The 21,395-nt window shown below is 53.8% G+C and overlaps 1 protein-coding gene across 2 annotated transcripts in view; it reads right to left on the bottom strand.

The window, feature by feature from the left end:
• Positions 1-2,651: 2,651 nt before the first annotated feature.
• Positions 2,652-21,395, bottom strand: part of KIRREL1 (kirre like nephrin family adhesion molecule 1) — a 101,378-nt gene continuing 82,634 nt past the window's right edge. Inside the window, exons 4-15 of one of the 2 annotated variants that reach the window (XM_060135683.1) lie at positions 17,627-17,784; positions 15,560-15,710; positions 14,412-14,517; positions 14,115-14,263; positions 13,797-13,924; positions 12,929-13,055; positions 12,738-12,838; positions 10,906-11,104; positions 9,506-9,613; positions 9,201-9,340; positions 8,538-8,615; positions 2,652-8,286 (exon numbers count right to left, since the gene is read on the bottom strand). In XM_060135683.1, the coding sequence (XP_059991666.1) occupies positions 7,810-8,286; positions 8,538-8,615; positions 9,201-9,340; positions 9,506-9,613; positions 10,906-11,104; positions 12,738-12,838; positions 12,929-13,055; positions 13,797-13,924; positions 14,115-14,263; positions 14,412-14,517; positions 15,560-15,710; positions 17,627-17,784 (1,922 nt within the window). In that variant the 3' untranslated portion in view covers positions 2,652-7,809. Of the gene's footprint in view, positions 8,287-8,537; positions 8,616-9,200; positions 9,341-9,505; positions 9,614-10,905; positions 11,105-12,737; positions 12,839-12,928; positions 13,104-13,796; positions 13,925-14,114; positions 14,264-14,411; positions 14,518-15,559; positions 15,711-17,626; positions 17,785-21,395 lie in introns of both variants that reach the window. The other variant, XM_060135673.1, reaches the window with a different exon arrangement.

Below are 21,395 nucleotides of genomic sequence, written 5' to 3' on the forward strand. Positions count from 1 at the left end.
AAGGGCCTGTTGGTGTCATTACTGTTAGGGGAACAACTGACTGAAACCGCCCGCCCTGGCCAGGCACCGTAGTAACCACTTGCGTGAATTATCTTAAACAGGAGGTCCTGGTAAGGAATTCGGAACTAACAAACTACCACCAGCCAGAAGAATTCAGGAAAGGTCAAAAGGAGAGAGGAGACACCAGTCCTACCAACCTCCCAGAATCCTCCTCGCTGGAATCCATCTTGGCTGAGTGATGTGCACGCCACCAGGAAGGACCCTGAGTCACAACGATTGGCCAGAGACAGCCCAGAAACTAAGCCCATCACCATAAAACCCGAGACTGTAAGCCACGTGGCAGAGCAGTCCTCCTGGGTCCCCTTACCCTCCTGCTCTCCACCCAAGTGCCCCTTCCCAATAAAGTCTCCTGCTTTGTCAGCACGTGTGTCTCCTCCGATAATTCATTACAAGAGCCCACTCTAGGGACCTGGAAGGGATCCCCCTTCCCGCAACATTACTACTTGTCTTCAGGCTGGGGGTGACTTAAGGGAAGGGCTTGAGACCCTGTCACAGGAAGAGGCCTAATACATGAGACAGGCTCCTGCGGCCTATCTAGTGCCTAGATATGAGAGTGGGTTCCCCCTAAAACCAAGTCCCCATCGAGCTTATGACTAACCTCTCCATCTAAAACTTTATTCCGTTTCTTGTCCCACCCCTGTTCCCCTCAGGATTGGGGAATATCAAAGAAAAGTGGGAATTGAAACTGAGCAAGACCCTGCAGGACGCTCCTGGGTGCAGAAGCATTTCTGTGTCCCTCATTTCTTATGTGTGGAAAAAAGCTTTAGTCTCCTAGGTCTTCCCTGAGTTCCAAAGAGCAGACTCAAGCAGTTACCAATTAGGGAAGTGAGAGGATGCAGAAACAAAGGAAAAGCAGTTAAGAAACAATAGTTCAGTGATAGACAGAGTCCTAGTTCCTCCTCGAGGGGCACACCTAACAATTTGACACACATCTTTGAGTTGTTCTGTGGGAACGAAGATGCCCACCCAGGTGGAGGATGGTGACTACATGCTGACCACAAGTCCATAGACCCCAGACTGGTTGGAACCGGAAGGCTGATGATTAAGATTCCCAAAACACGACTCTGTTATCTCACCACCAACCAAAAAGAAAAAAAAGTCACGTTCCCTGCAACAGTCATCCGAAAATGCTGCCTTTCAAAACCTTACACCTTGGCCAGTCAGTAAGATGAATCCGAGAAACGTCTCCCATCTTCTTGGTCAGTGTCCTCTTAATCCATAAACCTTTCTCTGCCCCAAACTCCAATGTTTCAGTTTGTTTGGGCTCACTGTATGTAGGGCACATGAACTTGGGTTTGACAACAAGTATCGTGTGGTGCCCTGTACAGCTCACAGACTTGTCCCAAAGTACCTGCTGGCCTTGGGCTGGGCTCTGTGGATGCAGAGAGGAATACAATTCATCCCAAGCAGATACAAAGCACAGGAAACACCCCATCTAACACTACTTGGCCTAACAGAATTCACTTGGCCTCCATGTTTGCACTAACTTGCTTCTTCTCCTTTCTCTCTCTCTCTCTCTCTCTCTCTCTCTCTCTCTCTCTCTTTCTATCTCTCTCTCTTTAACTCTGTTTGCTTCTGGAGTCCAACTATCATGCCATATCTTACCTATGCCAGTTCAACTTACCTGGCTGTAGCCTTGAGATTCACCTTGCACGGAGGCCTCTTATTCTCATCCAGGTTGGACGCCCCTTGAGCTACCTACAGGCTCTGGTCTAGGACACACTCCACGAACAGCAGCCCCCACTGTGTCCTGCCCCCCCCCCCCGTAGTAGCTCTGGGTTGTGCCCTACAACATTCTTGGAAATGGGTTGCATTATTTCTAAAGTATTTTCTTTTCAGCTCTCTTACATCCCCAGCTCTGACTGTGTTCTGTGTCCCTTGTGTACAAAAAGGCTACTGTGGACCATCTTTAGTTTGCTGGGTTGTTAACTGGATGAGGGAAACAATAAACCCTTGTATTTCTTTAGTGATTTATAGCTTTCTAAAACATTATCTGAAAACAATTTTTTTCCCCCGGTTATCCTCAAACACTCCTGTGAAAAGAGTAAAGTAAAATCTTTGCAAATTCTACTAAACTCTGAGAATTTAGAATTTCTCAGCAGGATGGCCTCTGTGTGTGTGTACCGCTGCACCATCTGTTTTTTCATTCTGTTTCACTTCAAGTTCAAAGGGTAGGCGACCTGGTAACTTTGCTTTTTACCCAAAGCACTGCATTTTAAATGAGTGAACTCAGTCCTGTTCATCCCCACACTCCCAAATCCTTCGGGATTTGGATCCCCGATTCATTCTCCCCCCCATTTCCTATCCCCGTAATCAGATTTGGCACAGAGCATTTGGATGTTGTGTTCCCAAAGCAGAGCCTCTGGCTGTTTATCCCTGAACTGCCATAATTGGCCTCAGGCTTCTGCAACAGACACAAACTGGTGAATAAAATGTGTTTGCCCCACAGCCTGGAGGTGACACAAATATATCGTCTCTGCCATCTCAATCCAAAAATCTATCTTTTCCTCCAACTTAGATCATTTCACCCCGAATCAGGCAAGCTTTTAAGTAAGTAGAGTTGCTCGTGCATTAAACAACACAAAACATGGTACTTTTTAAAACATTTATATTTATATATATAAAAAAATTAAATATATATAATATATAGTGTGCTTGAGACTAAAAATATAGTACATAATATTTAAAAAAAAAGGAAAATGAAAAAAGGCAGAATAGGAAAAAGTGTGAGGGACACACAGATACACATTGCTAAAAATCTACGATGGTTTGTCCTAACAAAAATAATATTTTTTTTTCCTCTTCTCTTAATTATCATCATGGATCCGTTTATTATCAGGGTTTGGGTGGAGAAAATTGTACTGGAGCCAGAAGCGGTGGTTGTAATCCCAAGAAGAGTGGGGTAGAAAAGGGGACCACAGGGAGCCCTGGGCCTCATTCTGGTGTAATTGGAGGCAGCAGCTGGATCTCCTGGGTCACTATTGCTAGCAAGATTGCGTCGAGAATTTGATTGTATTGGCAACTTAGCTGCTCTCTCCCCAGAATTAGGGGTACTCCCAGGGGGAAGCATCTGATGATCCCCAGAAGTGAACAGAAGAACCCATGGCCCACCAACACTTGCAAAGGCCAGTGGTTGGGGACAGCAGAAAGCCAGGATCAGGGGACAGGAGATTGGTAGGAATGAGTGATAGCTCTAGGCAAACAGAGTTATTATTATCATTCTTGTTATTATTTTTAAGGGCAGGCTTGTACCAGAACCACCCAGTATGGCCTGTGACTTCTGCGCAGCAATTATTCCTCCAGGGACAGGGCCTGGAGCTCCCTCACAGTGATGCAAGAAAATGGGATTCTGCCCCGCCCCCCCCACCTCCCAAATTGAGGAGAGCCACTCATCTTTCCATCCTCTTCCAGCAGCACAGAAGTGGAAGGTCAGGACCCAGTTGATGAGTGAGGCCAGTGACTTACAGAAAGAGGCTGGCCTCCAGGAAAGGAGAGGTATCATGGGGGGATAAGGGGAGGCAGGGAGAAGGGGATGGGTTATTTAAATGCTAATTTTATAGCCTCTTCACAAAAATAAATGCCTTTCCAATTACATCCCTTGGTCTGTGCACGTCAATGTTCTATTAGCACCTCCTTACTGGTCCCACCGGGGTCAGAAGCTTCACTAGCGCCTTCCAGGGGATTCCCTCGACATGCAGAAGGGCCCGTAGGGGCACAGAGTGGTGACCTGACTCAGGACACACAGCACTAAGTCGGCAGAGAAGCCAGGTTTCCGAGGCTGGGCTGCTTGGGCGTGCAGCAGTGCGGAGAGAACCACCCTCACGGCAGAGTGAGGCAGTGACGGAGCCAGTTCAGTGCAACTGGGCTCTTGGATTTAACATGGTCTTCTCCAAACCCGAATGGCCCAACACTGCTATGTACATGGGTCAAGTACACTGAGAGACCATCTGATTCCATTTGAAGGAGTCCAGGACTTGTGGCTCCTGACAGAACACCACCCGTTTAACGGGAGGGCACCAGGGCGAAAGAGACTCCAGGGCTCCATCCTGTAAATCAGAAAAGGCTGCCCTCAAAGTTATAAGGGAAGCAGCACCTGCTGAGACAAGGAGAAGGTGCAGCGCCTGGAGACGGGGTGGGGATGGGGTGGAAATCAAACTAACCTCTTTCATCCCGTGCAGGACATCTGTGAGAGTATAGCGCCGCTCCCATCCCTGGCTGCTTTCCTTTCTGACTTATGGTGGGTTTTGCTTCATGCATACTTTCAGGCTAGACTTGGAGGGATCTGGGACTTAGGATGCAAGCGGGGCCCTCCACAAGGAGACTGTGGGTCATCCAGAATCACAAGAACCTCTTCAAGATCCAGAACTTAAGTCAAAAGCTGCCGGACTCCCTCTTCACTCTACCAGCTGCCCTTCCGAACTGCTCCTGCAGAGAGGCCAGCTGTTCTCACGCCTTGCCCTCTGGCTCAAGGCACCTTAGCCTGCAGGCTTCCCCTTGCTCAGATAAGTGAGGCTGGCTGTCCCCAGGCCGCGGGAGTGTTCCCGAGGACCGGGGTGGAGGGTGGCTGCTTTCATTTCTCCCTGCGGAGAAGGCTGCCTGAAACCTGGGTGCACAGCGAAGGATACTCACCATGCCCTGACCTAGCCAGAGACACCTTTGCAAAACCGTCAGGATTCTGAGTGGGGAGCAGCACAATGGCCAAAGGATAACCCCACATCAGTTTCACTGAGGTTTAGGATATGTTTTTTGTTGCTGTTTGGGATCAAGGGGTTTCTAGTGGAAATTCATTCACAACACTTCTGACAAGGTGATGAAGCCCATAGTGAAAGCTTCTTTCAAGATAGGAGAGACTTTCAATTCTCCCGTCCCTCCACTGCTCAGTCACCGTTCCCAAATCCTTGCTAGGGATGGCAGGCCCTTCCACCTCACCAAATGAATGCAGCAAGAGCAGGATAATTTGAGGTTCGTGCAACTCTCCCCGCCTCATCTTAAAGACCAGAAAATAGGGGACAATGAACCTAAAGAGGTTAGGCCAAGGTCACTCAGTAAATGGCAGCTTCAGAACTGGGTCCCACGTCTCCTGGCCCCTTGCTCTTCCCACCGAAACTAAAATGGCAAAGGCAGTCAGGATCACCAAAGTGACCACATCAAGTCCTGAGGCACCATGCTGGGGGACTCCAGCCTCAGATGGCAACCCTCCATGCTCAAGGGCACCTGCCACTCCCCAGAAAAGCAATTCTACTGGCTTAACAGGTCGGTCCCGATTCAGATTCTGGTCAGACCAGAGCGCAACTTGCAGAGGGCAGAGATGGCCTTGGTCGCTGACGTCTCCCTGTGCCTCGCGTGGTGCTTGCTTGATACCCAGGTACTGTAACGTGTTAAGGAACAGAGAACAGGGAAGTGGCTCTGTATCTGGCTTCCAAAACCCATGGTTCCTGCAGTGTCAGCTGAGTTACCGAGTGACCTCAGGGCCTCCTCCTCTCCATCAACGGAATGGACCCAGCACTAAAACCAAGAAGGAGTAAACAAGCGAATGTGGCCAAACCCCTAACAAAAGTAAATGTCTTTTGGAATATTCCTGTTTAAAAAGCCACCATCTTTAGATTTTAACTGTTTAGATTACCCATGGCTTCTGTGAAAATCATCAAAACATGCATGAATTTGCACAGGAACCTGCACCCTTAACAGACCTTGTCACTGAGCTCACAGAAAAGGAATCCGCAGGAAGGAGTCAGCTTCCAGGGATGAGGGTGGAATAGCGCTGGGAGCCTGTGTGATGCCTCTGGAAGGGCCTGTCCTGGGGACTTGCCCCCGGTGAAGTGGAGGAGGATGCAGAGGCAGTTTGAGAGGCTGGAACTGGAACTACTTTCTTCCTGGGTATGAGCGGGTCCTTACCAGCCAAGGGATGGCGAGGAATGTCACCCCACAGAGCCATCGGCAAAGGTGGCGATGGCCCGTGACTGATGGGCATGTAACTCATTAAAGCGAACATGACTAATGAACAGCGACCAAGAGAAAGGGCAAAGCGCATTCTGGGGATTGCAACAGAGGACCCGCCCGCTCAGGGCCCAGCAAGGGGAAGAGCAGACCCTGCTTCTTGGGAAGGGGAGGCCGGGGCAGGGGAGTGAGTTCTCTTTGGAGCGCCGGTTCTCTTTGGTCAGGAGGTGGCGGCTGAGAATGTGGAATGCATGTGCAGGCGTGCGTGCATGCACGTGTGTAGATGGAGGTGAGGGTGGGCGTGGGGGGCCACCTGGGCCGTGGCTGCCTGCAGCGCCCTTCCGCGTGACCTTACCAGGTCCGCCCTTCCTCTTACCAGGCCCCCTCACCTGTCTGTCCCCTAAACTCTGCAACACTTGGCAGTGAGTTTGCACTCACAATACCGGCTCCCTGCGCAGCCACCCACCCAGGGCCGGTCAACCAAAGCTGGACACTCAAGGCACTGAAACTGGAAGAAGGAATCTGATTGGTCCAAGAAAAAAACAGACGCTTAACAAACCAAAACCCGTCTAAAGAGAACATCTCCCATGGCCCCGGGAAGGTGGCCTCTCTAACCAGCTGGTTGGCCCTAGGGTAGGACAGCAGAGCATGACAGCCAGGCCCCCTCCCTGTCCTATCAGGGCCCATCGGATGACAGGTCTCACCGCCTGAATGTTTAAAAATGGATTCAAAGTGCTTCGAGATTGAAAGAGTAATGGAAGGTGTTGGGAATCTGGTGAAGAACAGATGCCCCCTTTCCTTTCCACTGGGACTTGTATTTGGGCGGGGAACTCCCTACAGCTTTTTTGCTTTTTTTCTCCAAATGAGGTGTTTATTGTTTTTTGTTGTCTTTGAAAAATAGCCTATAGCACTCCCACCCTCACCCCACCACTCCCCAGGCATGCTAGAGAGTTAAAGCCAGGAAGTGGGGCAGACTGGGGAGGGGAGGGGGCTTGGAGGGGGGCTCACTCTAGCGTGGGTTCTGGAAACTGCTATATAGCACCCTGCTGTCTGGCTAGTGACTCAGGACATGGTTCCTGACCTTTCCTTCTTCATCACGACCCCCTGGCTTATCTGGCCGGCCCAGCACAGAAGAGAAGCAGAAGGGGGCAGCACTACGGGACATACCTGGATCCCTCTGCAGGCAGACAGACAGGTGTCCCCATGGGCGGCCAGGACGACTGGCACTTTACTGCCAGCTGAAGGAGGGCTGGATCTGAACTCGGCGCCAGGACTAAAATAAATCCAAGGTCCTCTCTGCAGTCCCAAGGTGGGAGAGATGCATCCAAGGTATGAACGCAGACGACAGATGGACTGGCCAGGCTATCCCACTTCCACCTATCTGTACCACAGCCACCCACCCCTACACTTCATGCCCCCTGGGCCAAAGCCTGTTCATCTCCACATGACCCCCTGTCTACTCACGGGAGATCAGAGGGGTGGGATAGAAAGGGAATGCTAAAAAGTGCCCCCTCTGCTCTCCGCAACCTTCACTTTCCCCGTCCCCAGGCTGGGGCCAGGCGAGAGTGCAGGTCAGAAGAGACACATCCTCCCGAAGAAGAGGGAAGGGCAGGCCCAGGAGGCTGGGGCATGCACAGAGCACCATCCTTGGGACGGGGTGTTTCCGGGAGACCTGCTCCCCGCCTGCCACGGTGGGAGGAGGAAGGCTGGTCCAGGACGGGAGCAACAACGAGCAATGCCCCTGAATATCAGGGAACAGCTGTGAGAGCCTTCTCCTCTGCCCCGCAGAGATGCCCCGGCCAGGCTCTAGCCCTACACGTGCGTCTGCATGCGCTGCTGGAATCTCTGGCCGTAGTCCGAGTGCTGGGAGGTGTAGGAGAATCGCGTGGCAGTGGCGTACTTGCCAATGGGGTCATATGCCTCATACGGGGTCCGCTCCAGGCCGGACGGAGGGCCCTGGGGGTAGCCCAGTCGGTAGGTGGGGTACCCTGCTGCCCCGGGGAAGGGATGGGAATTGAACTTCTCATAGTTCTCGTAGGACAGCTGGCTGGTGGTGTCGGTGCCAGCTGGGGCAGCAGGACCTGGGGGTGTGGGCTCAGGGCCGTAGTCAGAGGCCGGGGCCCGGCTGTAGGTGTTGAGCTGGGCATAGCCGCTGGAGTGGGAGAGGCGGGAAGAGGGGCGGCCGTCGAAGCGGGCAGGGCCGGGGGCACGGTAGTCAGCATAGAGCACTGCCCTGGAAGACGGGCGGTCTTCATGGGCACGCACATTGTAGTAGCCATTGGTGGGATCCTGGGGGGCAATGAGAGAAGAGGATGGAGAAGGGGAGTCTCTCTTGCGGGAAGGGTGTCGTCTCGTCATGGCCCTCTGGGACTCCTTCTCTGGCTCTGCCCTGGGTTCTCAGCCAATAGCTCCCCACCTCCTGTTTCCTCAATAACCTCCTGACCGCTCCTCCCCAAACCTGCCCTCACCTCCACCCTGCAGGCCCTCAGAGCCCCCGTTCCCAGCAGCCCCCGTGCGCGGGCCCCTCCCCGCTTTCCCACCTTCATCTCATACTCCTCCCGGGTGTCGATGGTGTCACAGCGCAGGTCCTGCTTCAGGTCCACGTCATCCTTGAAGGACTGCAGAGCAGCAAGAGTGGGGCATCAGGAGACGGACACCTGCTCTTGTCCTCCCTTGCCTACCCTATCCCCACACCCAGAGGTCACCTATTAAGGAGAAGGGTCTGGGGTCATGGGCAGCCTTGAACTCTGTGTCCTCTCCCAGCAGAGGCTCTGGGAGGTGGCGGGAAGAGGCCAGAGACCTGGCTTCCAGCACCAATTTTGTCGCTAACATGCAATGCTTGGGTATGTCCCTGCCCCTTTCTGGGGCTCTTTCCTCATCTGAGCAATGAGGCAGTTGGGCCGGAAAACTTCTAGGGGTTTCCAATTCTGACACTCTGTAGGCGGAGACTGGGGTGAAGGAAGCCTGTGCAGGCCCCACCTGCCTGTCCTGTAATGGAGGGAAATTAGCCTGGGGAGCGTGGGCACGTGAATGTGGTCATGAATGTGCATGTGCACATATATGTATGTGTGTGAGCATATGGGGGAGGGAGCAGGGTCAAGGTAGGATGACTGAGGGAGGAGAGAGCGACAGTATTGGTGAGCTGGGCAGGAGCCGGTCCCAAGAGTGTGGGGAGAGCTGGGCCAGGGAGGAGGGACCCTTACGGAGTAGATGGCCTTCATGACACGGGTTGCCGTGGAGACGCTGGCAGCATCGTCCTCCCGGTCCGAATGCATGGTGAGTGGCTCCCGGTTCACTGTCTCCACCTTGATGTCCAGCTTTCTCAGGGTCACGTCTTTGCGACCTGGGACAGGAGGAGCAGCCTGGACGCTTTCTGCCAGCCTCTGCAGAGGCTGTTTCCGGACCCACCTGGCCTGGGGAGCGCCGCTGTCAACCCCCTCACCTCTCCCAGGCCCTGCCTGTTGGGGACCCCCAGGAGGGCCGCGGCCTGAGCAGGGCCCATACTCACTGCCTTTGCGGCGCCGGTAGAGGAAGAACACCAAGGCGATGAAGAAGAAGGTGAGCAGGGTGCCTGCGCCGATGGTGGCCCCGGCGATGATGCCCACAGGTAACACCTCTTCAGAGGAGGGAAGGAAGAGGGGGAGGGTGAGGATGGGGGCACACGGAGGAGCTGAGCTCAGTGCTGGCTGAAGGTGAGGACAGCCGAGCTCCGTGCGCCCCTGGATCGTGCCCAGGTTTTATGTTTCAGCTGAGCTGTGTTCAGTTAAAGTCAAGGTGGGATTTGAGAAGAAGTCGGCACTGTTTGGGTTTAGACCCGTGCTACAGCTTCATCAGAACTGGGATCAGCTTGACCCTGGCCTTGGTGGTCCATCTGGCCCTCTCTTGCAGCCCACCTGTCTGCGAGGCTGGTCTCTCCTTCCTGGGTTGGGCTCTTGTCTGAGATCAGCTGTCCCCACATTCTCCCATCTGCCATGTGTTCTGACCTCTTTCACTGCCTTCCCCACACACACCATTGTGACCGCTCCACCTGTACCTACCCTCCCAGGGCTCAAACGGTTCTGGTTGGTTCCCCCTGCTCCCCAGAGATGAGAAGGACCCAGGAATCCTGCCTCCAGCTTCTTCTCCCTTCCTGGCTGTCCTGGATGGATCAGATCCATGTAAGTCTCTTCTCCTCCAGAAAGCCTTCCCTGCAGAGTCCCGCCTCACTCTATTACTCTGTTCTTCTCCACCAACCCCTTGCTCTTGCTGGTGTCCTCAGCTAAGAAAGACTCGAGGGGACCTCCAGTTATTTTCCCCCATCTCCCATGTCAAATGGCTAGTTCTCATTAAAAAACAAAAGAGGAGCGGGGGAGCTCTTTCCTCATCAGAGTTGGGAGCTTCCAAAAACGTCAAAGGCGTGATGCCTCTTTCATCACGCTAGAAGTGCCTTAAGGGAGGGAATATGTGTCTCCTACCAGACTAAGGATTCGTGAAGGGGTAGGGGAACCGAAGCTTCCTGGGCACCTATTCTATGCCAGGTACTTCATGAATATCTTCTCATTTAATCCTCACACCAACCCAGTGAGGTAGGGAGTGTGACTCCCTTTCACAGATCATTTCATTTTTCTCCATCTGAAGTCATTTGCTACCACTCTGTAAGTTCTCCACTGCACTGAAAGTTCCCGGAGGGCAAGGACTGTGTTCGTTCACATCTGTCCCTGCAGTTCCTAGAGGGGGTGGCTGGCACATAGCAGATGCTCAATAAATGTTTAAAAATGCGAGTGGGTTTTCCAACTGAGCACCAAGGCCAGGCTCTGGTGGGCAGGCCCAGGAGGGAGCTGTCTCTCTGAGCCGTGCCCCCAGAGGGAAGAGGGAGCAGAGTCCCCAGGCTGCCCTGCGCCCTGGCTACACAGCCAGCACTGCTGTCACCTCGCTCTTCCAGCTGGATGATGGCTGTGCCTGGGCCGAAGCTGTTCCAGGCTGTGCAGTTGTAGTGGGTCTGAAAGTCGGCCTCCATGACGTTGTTGATGGTGAGCGTGGACAGGACCCCGCTGCCTGAGTTGGTCCTCTCCACCGTGTAGCGTTCCAGGGTCCCCACCTCCAGGAAGTTCTCCTTCCATGCCCATGCCTGGGGTGGGGAGGGCAGCACAGGATGAGGAAGAGGGAGGCAGGTGGCAGAAACACCTGACCCACCCTCCAGGCATCCTCACATCCTCACCCCATGTGCTCTTAAGTCCAGCCCCACGCTTGCCCTAAAACAAGCCCACGTCGCACCTGCTGCCTCAAACCCTGGCATCAAACCTCCAGTCTAGGAGAAGCAGCGGCTCCCAAACATGCCTGCGACATGTGCTGGGACCATTCAAATATGCTCAGAGACACTCTTTAACATGCAGATTCCCGGGGCTTATCTCCTTCATTTGACTCTCCGGGGGAGAGGCCCAGGAATCTCTATTTTGTTGCTGCTGTCTTTGGTGGGGCAAAGGAGAGCAATTTTATTCGGAAAGCCAGCAGGCCAAGAAGACGGTCGACTACTGTCCCAGAGACCCACCTTCTCCAAGTTGGAATTCAGGCTTCTTTCATTGGGAATCTCTATTTTTGTACCAACCCCAGCGGATCCAATGAAGCAACATGTGGGACCCCGGATGTGGTAAAACAAATCCTGGGTGGAGAGCCAGGAACCCTGGGCTCTAGGCCTGACTCTCCCCTCGAGCCCTGTGTAGCCCCCCCTTCCCTCTCTGGGTCTCAGTTTCCTAGAAAAGGAGAGGACCAGGCTAGAGGCAGACAGTGCTCCAGCTCTCCTCCAGCTCCGATAGTCTGAGCTTCTAACTAAACATAACTTAACCTTCAACCTCACCTTTAACCACTCCACAGCTGGCCCTACACAGCCCCCTGGCTCTGGAGACTCATCCACAGACCCTTATAACGAGTGGGAATTGGCACCGGAGAGCTGTCTCTCCCAGGCTCTTCCATCCCCGACCCCCTAGCCGGGGCATCCCCCCCTTTGTGTCCCCCTCCCTCAGAGTGGAACCCGAGGGAGGGAGAGCCACTGAGAACTGGCTCGTTTCCAGGCATCAGTCCTCCTAGCTCTGCAAGGAAAGCCCCCCCGGGAGCCAAGCCGCCCGCTGCCCAGGTGGCCATGGTAATGAAGTGTCTCTGGGCAGCCGTGGAGTTAGCCAAATGGTCATTAAATGTGATGAGGGGTTTGACGGTTAATGGTCACGGGAGGAATTAATGGTTCATGGTGTGGGGGAGAGGGAGGGGGGTGGAGAGCGGCATGGGGGCTGGTAGGAGGAGAAAGGCAGGAGAAGGGAGAGGAGGGGATGACAGAGTGGGACAGAACTGAGGGGGCAGGGCGGAGGGGCAGAAGGCAGAGGAGAGGGCAAGGAAGAGATCGGGAGGCTGAGGAAAGGGAAGGAGACGAGGGAGAGGAAAGAGCAGGCGGAACCAGCAGCATATCCAGGGAGGCTCCACCAGGCCTTTCACACGTGTTGTCACATCGCCTCTCATGGCAACACTGTTTGGTAGGGATCACTGCCCCTATTTTACGGATGAGGAAACTAAGGTTCCCAATAACAAGTAACTGGCTCAGGGTCACACAACAAGTAAGAGAGGAGATGGCATTTGAACAGGAAGACGGACAGAGGGACAGAGTCAGAGGATGAGAAGCACAGGGCGCAGGAAAGGCCTGGGGAAAGTGGGAGGAGGCTGAGACAAGCAGGGAAGCAAACGGCTGCCGGCCCGGGGCCGGGCCCAGCACTCACAATGCGGTCTGGGGGTGGCGTGCTCCCGATGAAACACTCCACCTTGCCACCATCACCCCTGACGGCGTACTGCACGGCCTCGCTGGAGATAATGGGGGGCCCTGCAAGTAAGAAGACATGGTCAGGGCCAGCTGGGACCTCCAGTGCCTGCCTCCCCCTCACAGGCCCCCCGCCCCCCTCAGGCCACTCACCATTCACATAAAGTGGCACCTCCCGCTCAGCCACTCCGATCCGAGGCACGATGGCCCGGCAGGTGTAGGTGCCGGCATCGGCCTGGGTCACCGACTTCAGCAGCAGCTGGTTGCTGTTACTCAGGACCTGGGCAGAGAGAGCAGCCTCGGGTGGGGAGCCAGGAGGCCTGGGCCCCTAGATCCGTGCGGGCCCCCGCATTGGAGGCATTGGAAAGAAAGCAGGAAGGGCCACAAGTGAATTCCCAGAAGGGAAACAGGGTCCCGAGTCTATCTGGTCCATCCCCTGACTCTAAACAGGTTGGCATTTAGACACATCATCTCTATATAAGAGCGGGCAGAAGTGGGTGGAGGCTCAGGAGTGCAGGCGAGGCTGCCATCGATCTGTACAGAGGATGCAGCCGCTTCTGGTCATCTGTTCTAATGCTTCTCTAGTGCCAAATGAGGTAGGAAGTTTCACTCTGAAATCCCTCTTTTTGCAACTGTGGCCCAAATTGTCCAAGGCAGGTCGCTGTAGAGCGGCACAATTCAGCCTTCTTTCCTCTAGTGAGTCATCCCAGCTTCTCCACCCTCCTATGCAGCATTCTTGTACCAGGTCTCTTGCCACTGCAGCAGTTCCACTCAGGGCCCCTGCCCCCCTCCCACCCCACAGGTCATCACGTCCCTCCCACTGCCACTGCAGCGGCCAGCTGTCTGCCGAGGAGGGTGGGGTTGACTGCAAGCACCGTCCTTCTCTTCCAAATCCTGAGAACTTGGAAATAGCCCAGGTTCAAATTGAAAAATAATGCTGCACCTCCTTTGCCCCCTCTCTCCCCAGCCTGTGGCCAGGCTCCTTCCTTCCAGCATCCCGGAGAGGCAGCAAACTTCTTACCATGTTTGAGTCCTTTTTGGTCCAGGTGAGGGTGAGGGGGGGATTCCCAACCCAGACACAGGTGAGGGTCACATCAGAGCCAATGTCTGTGGTCGTGGGTTTGGGGTCCACTACAATCCGGGGAGCAACTGAGGTAGAAAGGAACAGCCCGTGAGGGTCTGAGTCTCCCTGGGGGTCAGCTCCAATCTCTGTCCTCTTCCTTCTCCTGTCCGGCCTCCTCTCCACACCCCCTCAGCCTCATGGAGCCCCCCCAACCCCACCCCAGGCCCTTTAAAGCCCCGGCCCTCTGTCCCCACCCCCGCCCCTGCAGCTACTCACAGTGGACATTGACTAAAGTGCTGACATTGGTGCTTCCCACTTTGTTGTAAACCTCACAGGACACAGGCTCCGTGAAGAAGGAATAATCAACATTCGTCTCATAGCGACTCTCGTGGGCGTCTTCGATCAGAAAGCCCCCCTTGGCCCACCTGGGGGAACAGGCAACACAGAGCGGGGTCAGGCCTTGGGGCCCCCTCACTCACGTCCAGTGGCCTGTCCTCCTCAGCCCCCCACTCCTGGCCTCAAGGGCCGCCCAGTATCCTTCCCCAGAGTGTGCCCAGCCCCTGCCCCTCCCACCTGTAGCCCAGGATCTCAGGGTTGGCTGTGGCCTGGCACGTAAAGACGACGCGCTCGCCCTCCTGCACCGTCTGTGGCTCAATGGACAGGGTCACCGTAGGAGGGTCTGCAAAGCAGAGGACTGGAAGTCAGGGTCTTTTCTGTCCCTCAAATTTCTTTTTCTCTCTCTAGCACACACACTCAGACCTCACCCGCGTGGTGACCCGGGAATTTGACTTTGCAGTGTACCAGCTCCAATAAACAAGGCTTCTTCACCTTTATTCCAGGAGCCTCTAGGGGCCGGCTAGGGTGACCACCAAGGATGATACCAGAGGGACAAATGAGTCAGAAGGTGTATTGACGGATGTGACCACTAGGCGTCAGTGTGGGCTCGTTAGGCTCACTGACCGGGATGGGGGTGGGGCATCTCTCCAATCGCTGCCACTCTCCCACCCTTCCCTGGGGAGTGGGAGTTTATTGAGCACTTACCAAGTGGCATACTCCATGCTAGATGCCCTTACACTATATCTCACTTAATGCTCACAACCCTGAGAAGCAGGTACAGGTCCACAACCCCTTATCTGAACCCCCTGGAACTAGATGTGTTTCAGAATTTGGGATATTTCAAGGGTTAGAAAGGTAACGGTGGGCACAGACCGTTTACTGTGTAAGACCCCCAGCACAGTCTGGGCAATATCCCACAGACACACGCATTAATACATCTGCAGTGAAATGTATAGCTATTCCAATTAAGTGGGTTAAATAAAAGACTACGAAGAGCCTCGGTTCAGGTTTTGCCACCCAAGCGCTTTTGGTTTAGAATTTCCGATAAGGGATTGTAGGCCTGCATTTTATTTTCTGCACGTATACTGAATTAGAAACTGAGGCTCAGAGAGATTATGTCATTGCCCAAAGTCACACGGTTTAAACCCGGGAACTGCCTGGCTCACAGCTGATGCCTCTTCTACCAGCCCTCAGGGTTCAAACCAGGGAATCCAAGACGACGAAGAAATGGAGCATCTGTCCCAGGGCGCCTGGGGGATTCTTCTGTGCTTCTCAAAGGGTGCTGCCCCCACCCCGCCCTTCCCGGGCTCCTTCCCAGGACGCCACTCAAGGTGCACATTCCCCCCACCCCACGATCCCTGCCTCCACCCCAGGACCCTGCTCACGGTGCACGTCGAGCTCGATGGACGTCTCCTTGCCGCTCGGGATGGCCTCGTTCACGCTGCGGCAGGTGAAGACACGCCCAATATCCAGGTCTGTGGGGTTGATGAGCAGCTGGCTGATGGTGGTCTCCCTCTTCCCATCCTTCAGCAGTTCCTGGGGTGGCGGAAACAAGGGTGGGAGACACGGTTAAGCTAAAAGCCCCCTCCTCTGCTCTCAGGGTGACCCGCTCAGAGCTGGCTTGCTGGAGGGGTATTTAACCTGAAGCTCAACCCTCCCCCAGCCCCTACCGCCTCCCCAGGTTTGGGTTGGTTTAGTTTTTAATTAATAGACTTTATGATTTTTTTAAGAGAAGTTTTACGTTTACAGAAAAGTTGAATAGAAAATACAGAGAGTTCCTGTATACCCTCCTCTCTAGCCCCCCAGTTTCCCCTATTATTCATTAACATGATGCACTCGTGTGATACCTGTGTTACAACTGATGAACCAACATTGGTACCAATACTAATGAAAGCCCATAGTTTACATTAGAGTTCACTCTCTGTGTTGTACAGTTTTCCCCACGGTTTTGAGTCCCATTCCCGGAATCCCCTGAGTCCAGCCCAAGTCCTTCCTCTTCTGGAAAGTCTTCCTTTGCTATCCCAGCCCTCAGGATTCTCTCCCCAGCCTGAACTTGTGCCCCTTGCAGGCAGTCTGTCCTCCACACCGCTCTGGTCACATCCGGCCTTGCCTCTTAGGCACCGTGCATGTGTGTTTCAGCGCTGGGTCTCTCCTGCTAGACCGTAAACTCCTTGAGGGCAGGGAAGGGACTCACAGGCTCAAAATCTCATACCAGCTCAGTGATATCCAACCTGAGGTCCCTGGACATGATCATAGGAACACTTGGGCTGTTTTCCATATTGTACACTGCCTAAGGGAAACCATACTGTTAAGCAAAGTAGGGGCCCCACAGTTTGACAGCAATATATAGGCATCCTTGCTGGGCCCGATGTGGTACCGGAACAGCACCAGCCCAGTGCAGTAACACCAGCCCCCTCCTGCTGCTTCAAAGCTCCATCGTGTCTTTAAAGAGTATAAAAAAGGGGGGTGGATGACAAATGGCCGTTAACCAATCAGTCTGTTTGGTTGCCAAAATATTCAAAACATGAAGCTCTAGAGGAAAAAAATAACGGAGTTCTTGGTAGTGAAAAAGTTAAGCACCACTGAAGCCAAACTGCCACTTGTCAAAGGGTGAATCGAAGGCCAGAGACAAGTGACTTGTCCAAGGTCATACACTCACTCCCTGGGGCCACACATTCCGAGGCACACAGGTGAGCATTCTCTCTCCACTCAATGAGAATTGTCTCCTGAAGCATCTAGCAACGGGCTGGGTACATATGTGCTTGTCCCCAGCTGACAGGAGGAGCTCCAAACAGGATATCTGGATTCTAATTCCAGCTCCACCGTCAACTTTGCCGTGTGATCCCGGGCAAGTAACTTGATGTCTTTCTCTGCCACAGGTGCCTCATCTATAACATGTACACGTAATCCCTGCCTCCCCAAGCTCTTAGTTGCGCCGACTGGGAACACATACCAACTAGAGGCTGGGGGAAGAAAGTCGAGGGGCTCAGTAGCGAGAGGTCACGTTCTAACGCAGGCACAAACCCCAGCTCTGCAGCATGTCAGCTTTGTGACCCTGGCAAGTCACTCAGCCTCTCTGACCATCAGTTCACTCTTTGTGAGTTGGAAATATCACCTAATTTATGAAACTCCTGTGAGGTTTAAGAGAGACCGTCCATAAAGATCTTAGCATGCACAGTGCCTGGTACACAGTAGGGGCTTAATCAATGTAGCTATTGTCAGCATTATTCTTAGTCTCTGCTAACTGTTGACTGGCCCTGTGAACCTGGGAATTCACTTCTTTTCTCCGGACCTCAACTTTCTCAACTGTTTAATGGGAGGATTGGACCAGATGGTCTCTGAGGCCCCTGTTCACATCTGTCTCCCCGAGTCTGTGGTCAGATCCATGTGGGAAAGGAAAGGTGAACTGGGATGTGGCCCAGGAGGATCTGGGGGAACAGGTAGGGTCTCACCGTGCTGGCTACGGCGCCCTCCTGCTGCGTCCCATCCCGGAACCAGATGATGGTGGCAGCAGGCTTGGCGTTGAAGGCTCGGCACGTGAGGTTGTGGGGGGCGCCTGCCTGCAGCAGAATCACAGGACCGCCATCGATCCTGGTGTCCTCCGGGGGGACTGTGGAGAAGAGCAGAGCAGAGTCAGTCCAGGATGCAGCCAACGCTGTCCGTATGACCAAAACCCCTGCCCCTGGAGGCATCTCTCCCTCTGCATGTCCACCCCTTGGCAGTGCAGGGCCATCCTTACCCCCTAACTTATAATCACTGTATCTGTTGCTCCTGTGGCCTGGGGGGCCTGGCACAGAAAGGTGGCTACTTCCACGGAGTTCCTTATGTCCATTCCCTCCTGTGTGCGCCTCTGCCCTGGGGCAGCCAGATGAGGGGGTCTATCACGGCAACCTCCGAAATGGACTCCCCGCCTCCAGTCCCTGGTGGCCTTAAGCCATCTGTCATGCTGGCAGGTTATTTTCTCTAGAGAGCAGGTAAGACTGTGCCACTTCCCTGCTCAAACACATTCCATGTCTACCAGCTGCCATGGGCGTGAGTTGCAAGCCTCTCTGCCTGCCGTCCAGGGTTCCTCAGGCCAAGTCCTGCACTTTCGCATCTCCTCGTCTCGTTTTTGGTGTTCTTTCCCTCAGGGCTTCTCTTGAACTGCTGTCCATCCTGTTCACATCCCAGCTGCTGCACAGGGCCCTCCATGCCACATCCCCCACAATCACCACCTTAGTGGTTCCCAGCCTGTCACTTGGAGCTCCAAGCACTATCTACCTTGTGTTTGCGTTACTTAACATGATTATCCATGCCCCCTCCCCAACCCAAACCGTCATCCCTGAAAAAGCAGGAACTCCATCTCACTAATGTTTATACAGTCTCCAGTGCCTAGAACATGACCAAAGCAGGCTCTGGCTAAATGCTTAAGGAACTGAATCCACCAGATGTCTGATACTAGGAAGTAGGGGGGTCTCTCCCTGTCCTATTCCCATAGGCTTCTAAATGCTCAGGTGAACCAGACTGCAAGTTCCCTGGGAGCAGGGGCTGCCTCTTATTTTCTCTTAAAGCCCCAAGATCTAGTGCAGAGGCTGGTTGATAGCACATCCTGGGGGATATTAGCTGAATTAGTGGCTAAGTGATTGATGAAATAAAGGCAGAAGGGTTTGGATTATAATTTTGATTCCCGGTCCACCTCATGTTCATTGGCCAGCAATGTGAAAGGGTTTTGTTTGCTTTTTTGCTGGGAAAAACCAGAAAGACTCAGAGGGGCCTTTCCGAGGGAACCCTTGAGAGGAGACCCTGGGAGGCCCATGAGTCCAGTTGTGGGCAGGACGGTCCTGTAGTTTATGAAATGACAGTCTCCATGCTGGGATTTCTAAGAGAAAGGAAGCACTTGTAGCCCATCCCAGGACTCTGCTCAACTCATGCATGTAGAGTGGGAGGGTGTGAAAAGCATGGGTTGTAGAACCAGGCTGCCCCAGTTTCAAATCCTGGCATGTGTCACGTGATCTTGGGTGAAGCCCTCAAGTCACAGTTTCTTCAACAGAGACATACGGTGCTCATTCCCGGGGCCCTCATGAAGGCCAGATGAGGGCTGTACATGCACTGTCGTGTGCAGGGCACGCGCGCGTGATGTGTGCAGTGTGTTCACTTTACTGCTCGGACAAGAGGCAGCAGTGCCTCCAACTCCTGACTGGTGAATGATTGCTGAATCCCGGGCTCTTCCTCTTTGCTCACCAGCTGTACCTGGCTCCAATGCCAGATGGGCGCAGATTTGCAAACAGGGTGGAAAGGAGAGAAATGGATAAAGAGCCGCCACTCGGGGTCTCCTGGTCTGCGTGGGCCCCTCCAAGGTCACACCTTGCTGCCACACCCCAGGAGGACAGTTCTGGATGGGCAGAGGAGGGGAAGGCTTCTCCTTGCATCGGCTCTCCCTTCCCTTGTAAGGTTGACCCTCGCCCTTTGTTCAGGGAAGGCCGCCCACCTGTCACCTCTGCCACTAGCCCACCTTTCTCTTCGTATCTGGGGCAAAAAGGAAATTAAGGCTGTTGAGGTGTCTGCTTATCCATCACTATCATGCTCAGTTAGGCGTGTGTCCCTGTGTATGTTTACGAACACATTTTTAGGACTTGTGACTTAAATCTGTGTATCAATATGTACATGTGTCTGAGGCCTCAGCTTCCTTGTTTGTAAAATTCAAAAAGCACACTGACATCTGTCCCCCAGAGTCGTTACTGTGAAGGTGAAAGGAGACCAAGGATACGAAGCCGACTGTAAACTGTAACGTGATCGACGGCATCTCCACCATTCACTGGACGCCCACCCCATGTCAGCTCAAGCGCCTCACGTATATACGATTTCATTTCATCCTCACCACAAAGTGTTTTTCATTAATCCTTTCATGGTAAATACCATTAACCTCCATTTACAGACAAGGTACTGAGGCTCAGGGACAGGAGAGTGAGCTGAATGTCAGGGCTGGGTGTGGACCAGGCCCGCCGAAGCCATGCCCATCACCACTGCACTCGAGCGGTTCTTGCTGTGAGTAATGAGGGAGCCATGGGTCTGTAGATAAATATTATGCCTGCGTCCGCATCTGCGAGGGAGTGGGAGGCAGCTTCTCCGAGCCCTGAGGCAGGAAGAATGAAAGGCCATTCTGTGACCTGGGCTGGGCTGGGGTGGGCCACTGAGGGGCATGGCTACAGGGGAGGCGAGGTGACGAGGCTGGCCGTGTGCAGGGAGGCTGATTCCGAGCAGTGAACACAGCCCACTCTCGGCCCTGCCCCGTCTCTGAGCCCCAGGCTGCCATGAACGAAGGCTGTGCGTAAGCAGGTAAGCAGGGAGGATGCACAGACGTCTTGCCTTCTCAGTGCCTCCACGTGGCTGCAGGAGGCAGGGAGTGTGAGAATTCCAGACAGACAAGGAGGGGGAGGGAGGGGAAAGGAGTAGCCGGGTTCATCTTTCATCTCTTTTACTCTTGGGGCTTCCTCCTGTTCCCCTCATCCACCTAAATCACTCAGACACGCTACGAAGGCCCACACCCTGTGCCCTGCGGACAAGCCAGTTAGCTCCTCCCTCGCTGACTCGCAAGCTTTTGTAAACAAGGTACTCCTCCATCTAGGGTTCCCATCGATATTCTCCTCTGCCAGGAAGCCTTCCCTGATTGAACCAAGACACTGGATGCCATTATGAAGTTCCTGGGAAATCGGGGGGCTTGGTTGGCCTCTACTCATCTCTCTCTATTTCTCCGCCTCTGTGCTGGGGTAGGAGAGGGAAGGGAGAGTATCAAGGGCCCCTCATTAGAATGGGAGTTCTCCAGTCTAGGAGTAGCACCTTCCAGGATCCAAGCCAAAGCAGTTAGGGAGGGAAAAAGACAGAAGGTCTCCTAAGAATCTCACGTTCCCTTGGAATGCCTGGTCCGGTGTCGGGGCTCATACACTCTCCAACGAGGCATGGAAGTGGATGTCTTGGCATCCCATGCCTATAGCCCTGGTGGTTAGCTAACTCTTGCTTCCTAACCTCCATCCTGCTTCTTGTTAATTCTTCCCATTTGTCCTCACCGGAGAGGAAAAGCGAGTCATCCACCAGCCCTGAGTCCTAGTCCTTCAGGGTCTTTGCATCCAGAGAAACTGGCTGTCAGGTCCCTCCAGTCCTCACTTCTTCTGACACCTCACATCTGCCCAGACCTTCGGAGTTTACAACTCCCTGCTCAGGGAGAAGCAAAGCGGCAGTTGCTAA

Source organism: Lagenorhynchus albirostris, chromosome 2 (genome assembly GCF_949774975.1).
Source record: "Lagenorhynchus albirostris chromosome 2, mLagAlb1.1, whole genome shotgun sequence".
In the NCBI taxonomy this organism is placed as follows: domain Eukaryota; kingdom Metazoa; phylum Chordata; class Mammalia; order Artiodactyla; family Delphinidae; genus Lagenorhynchus; species Lagenorhynchus albirostris.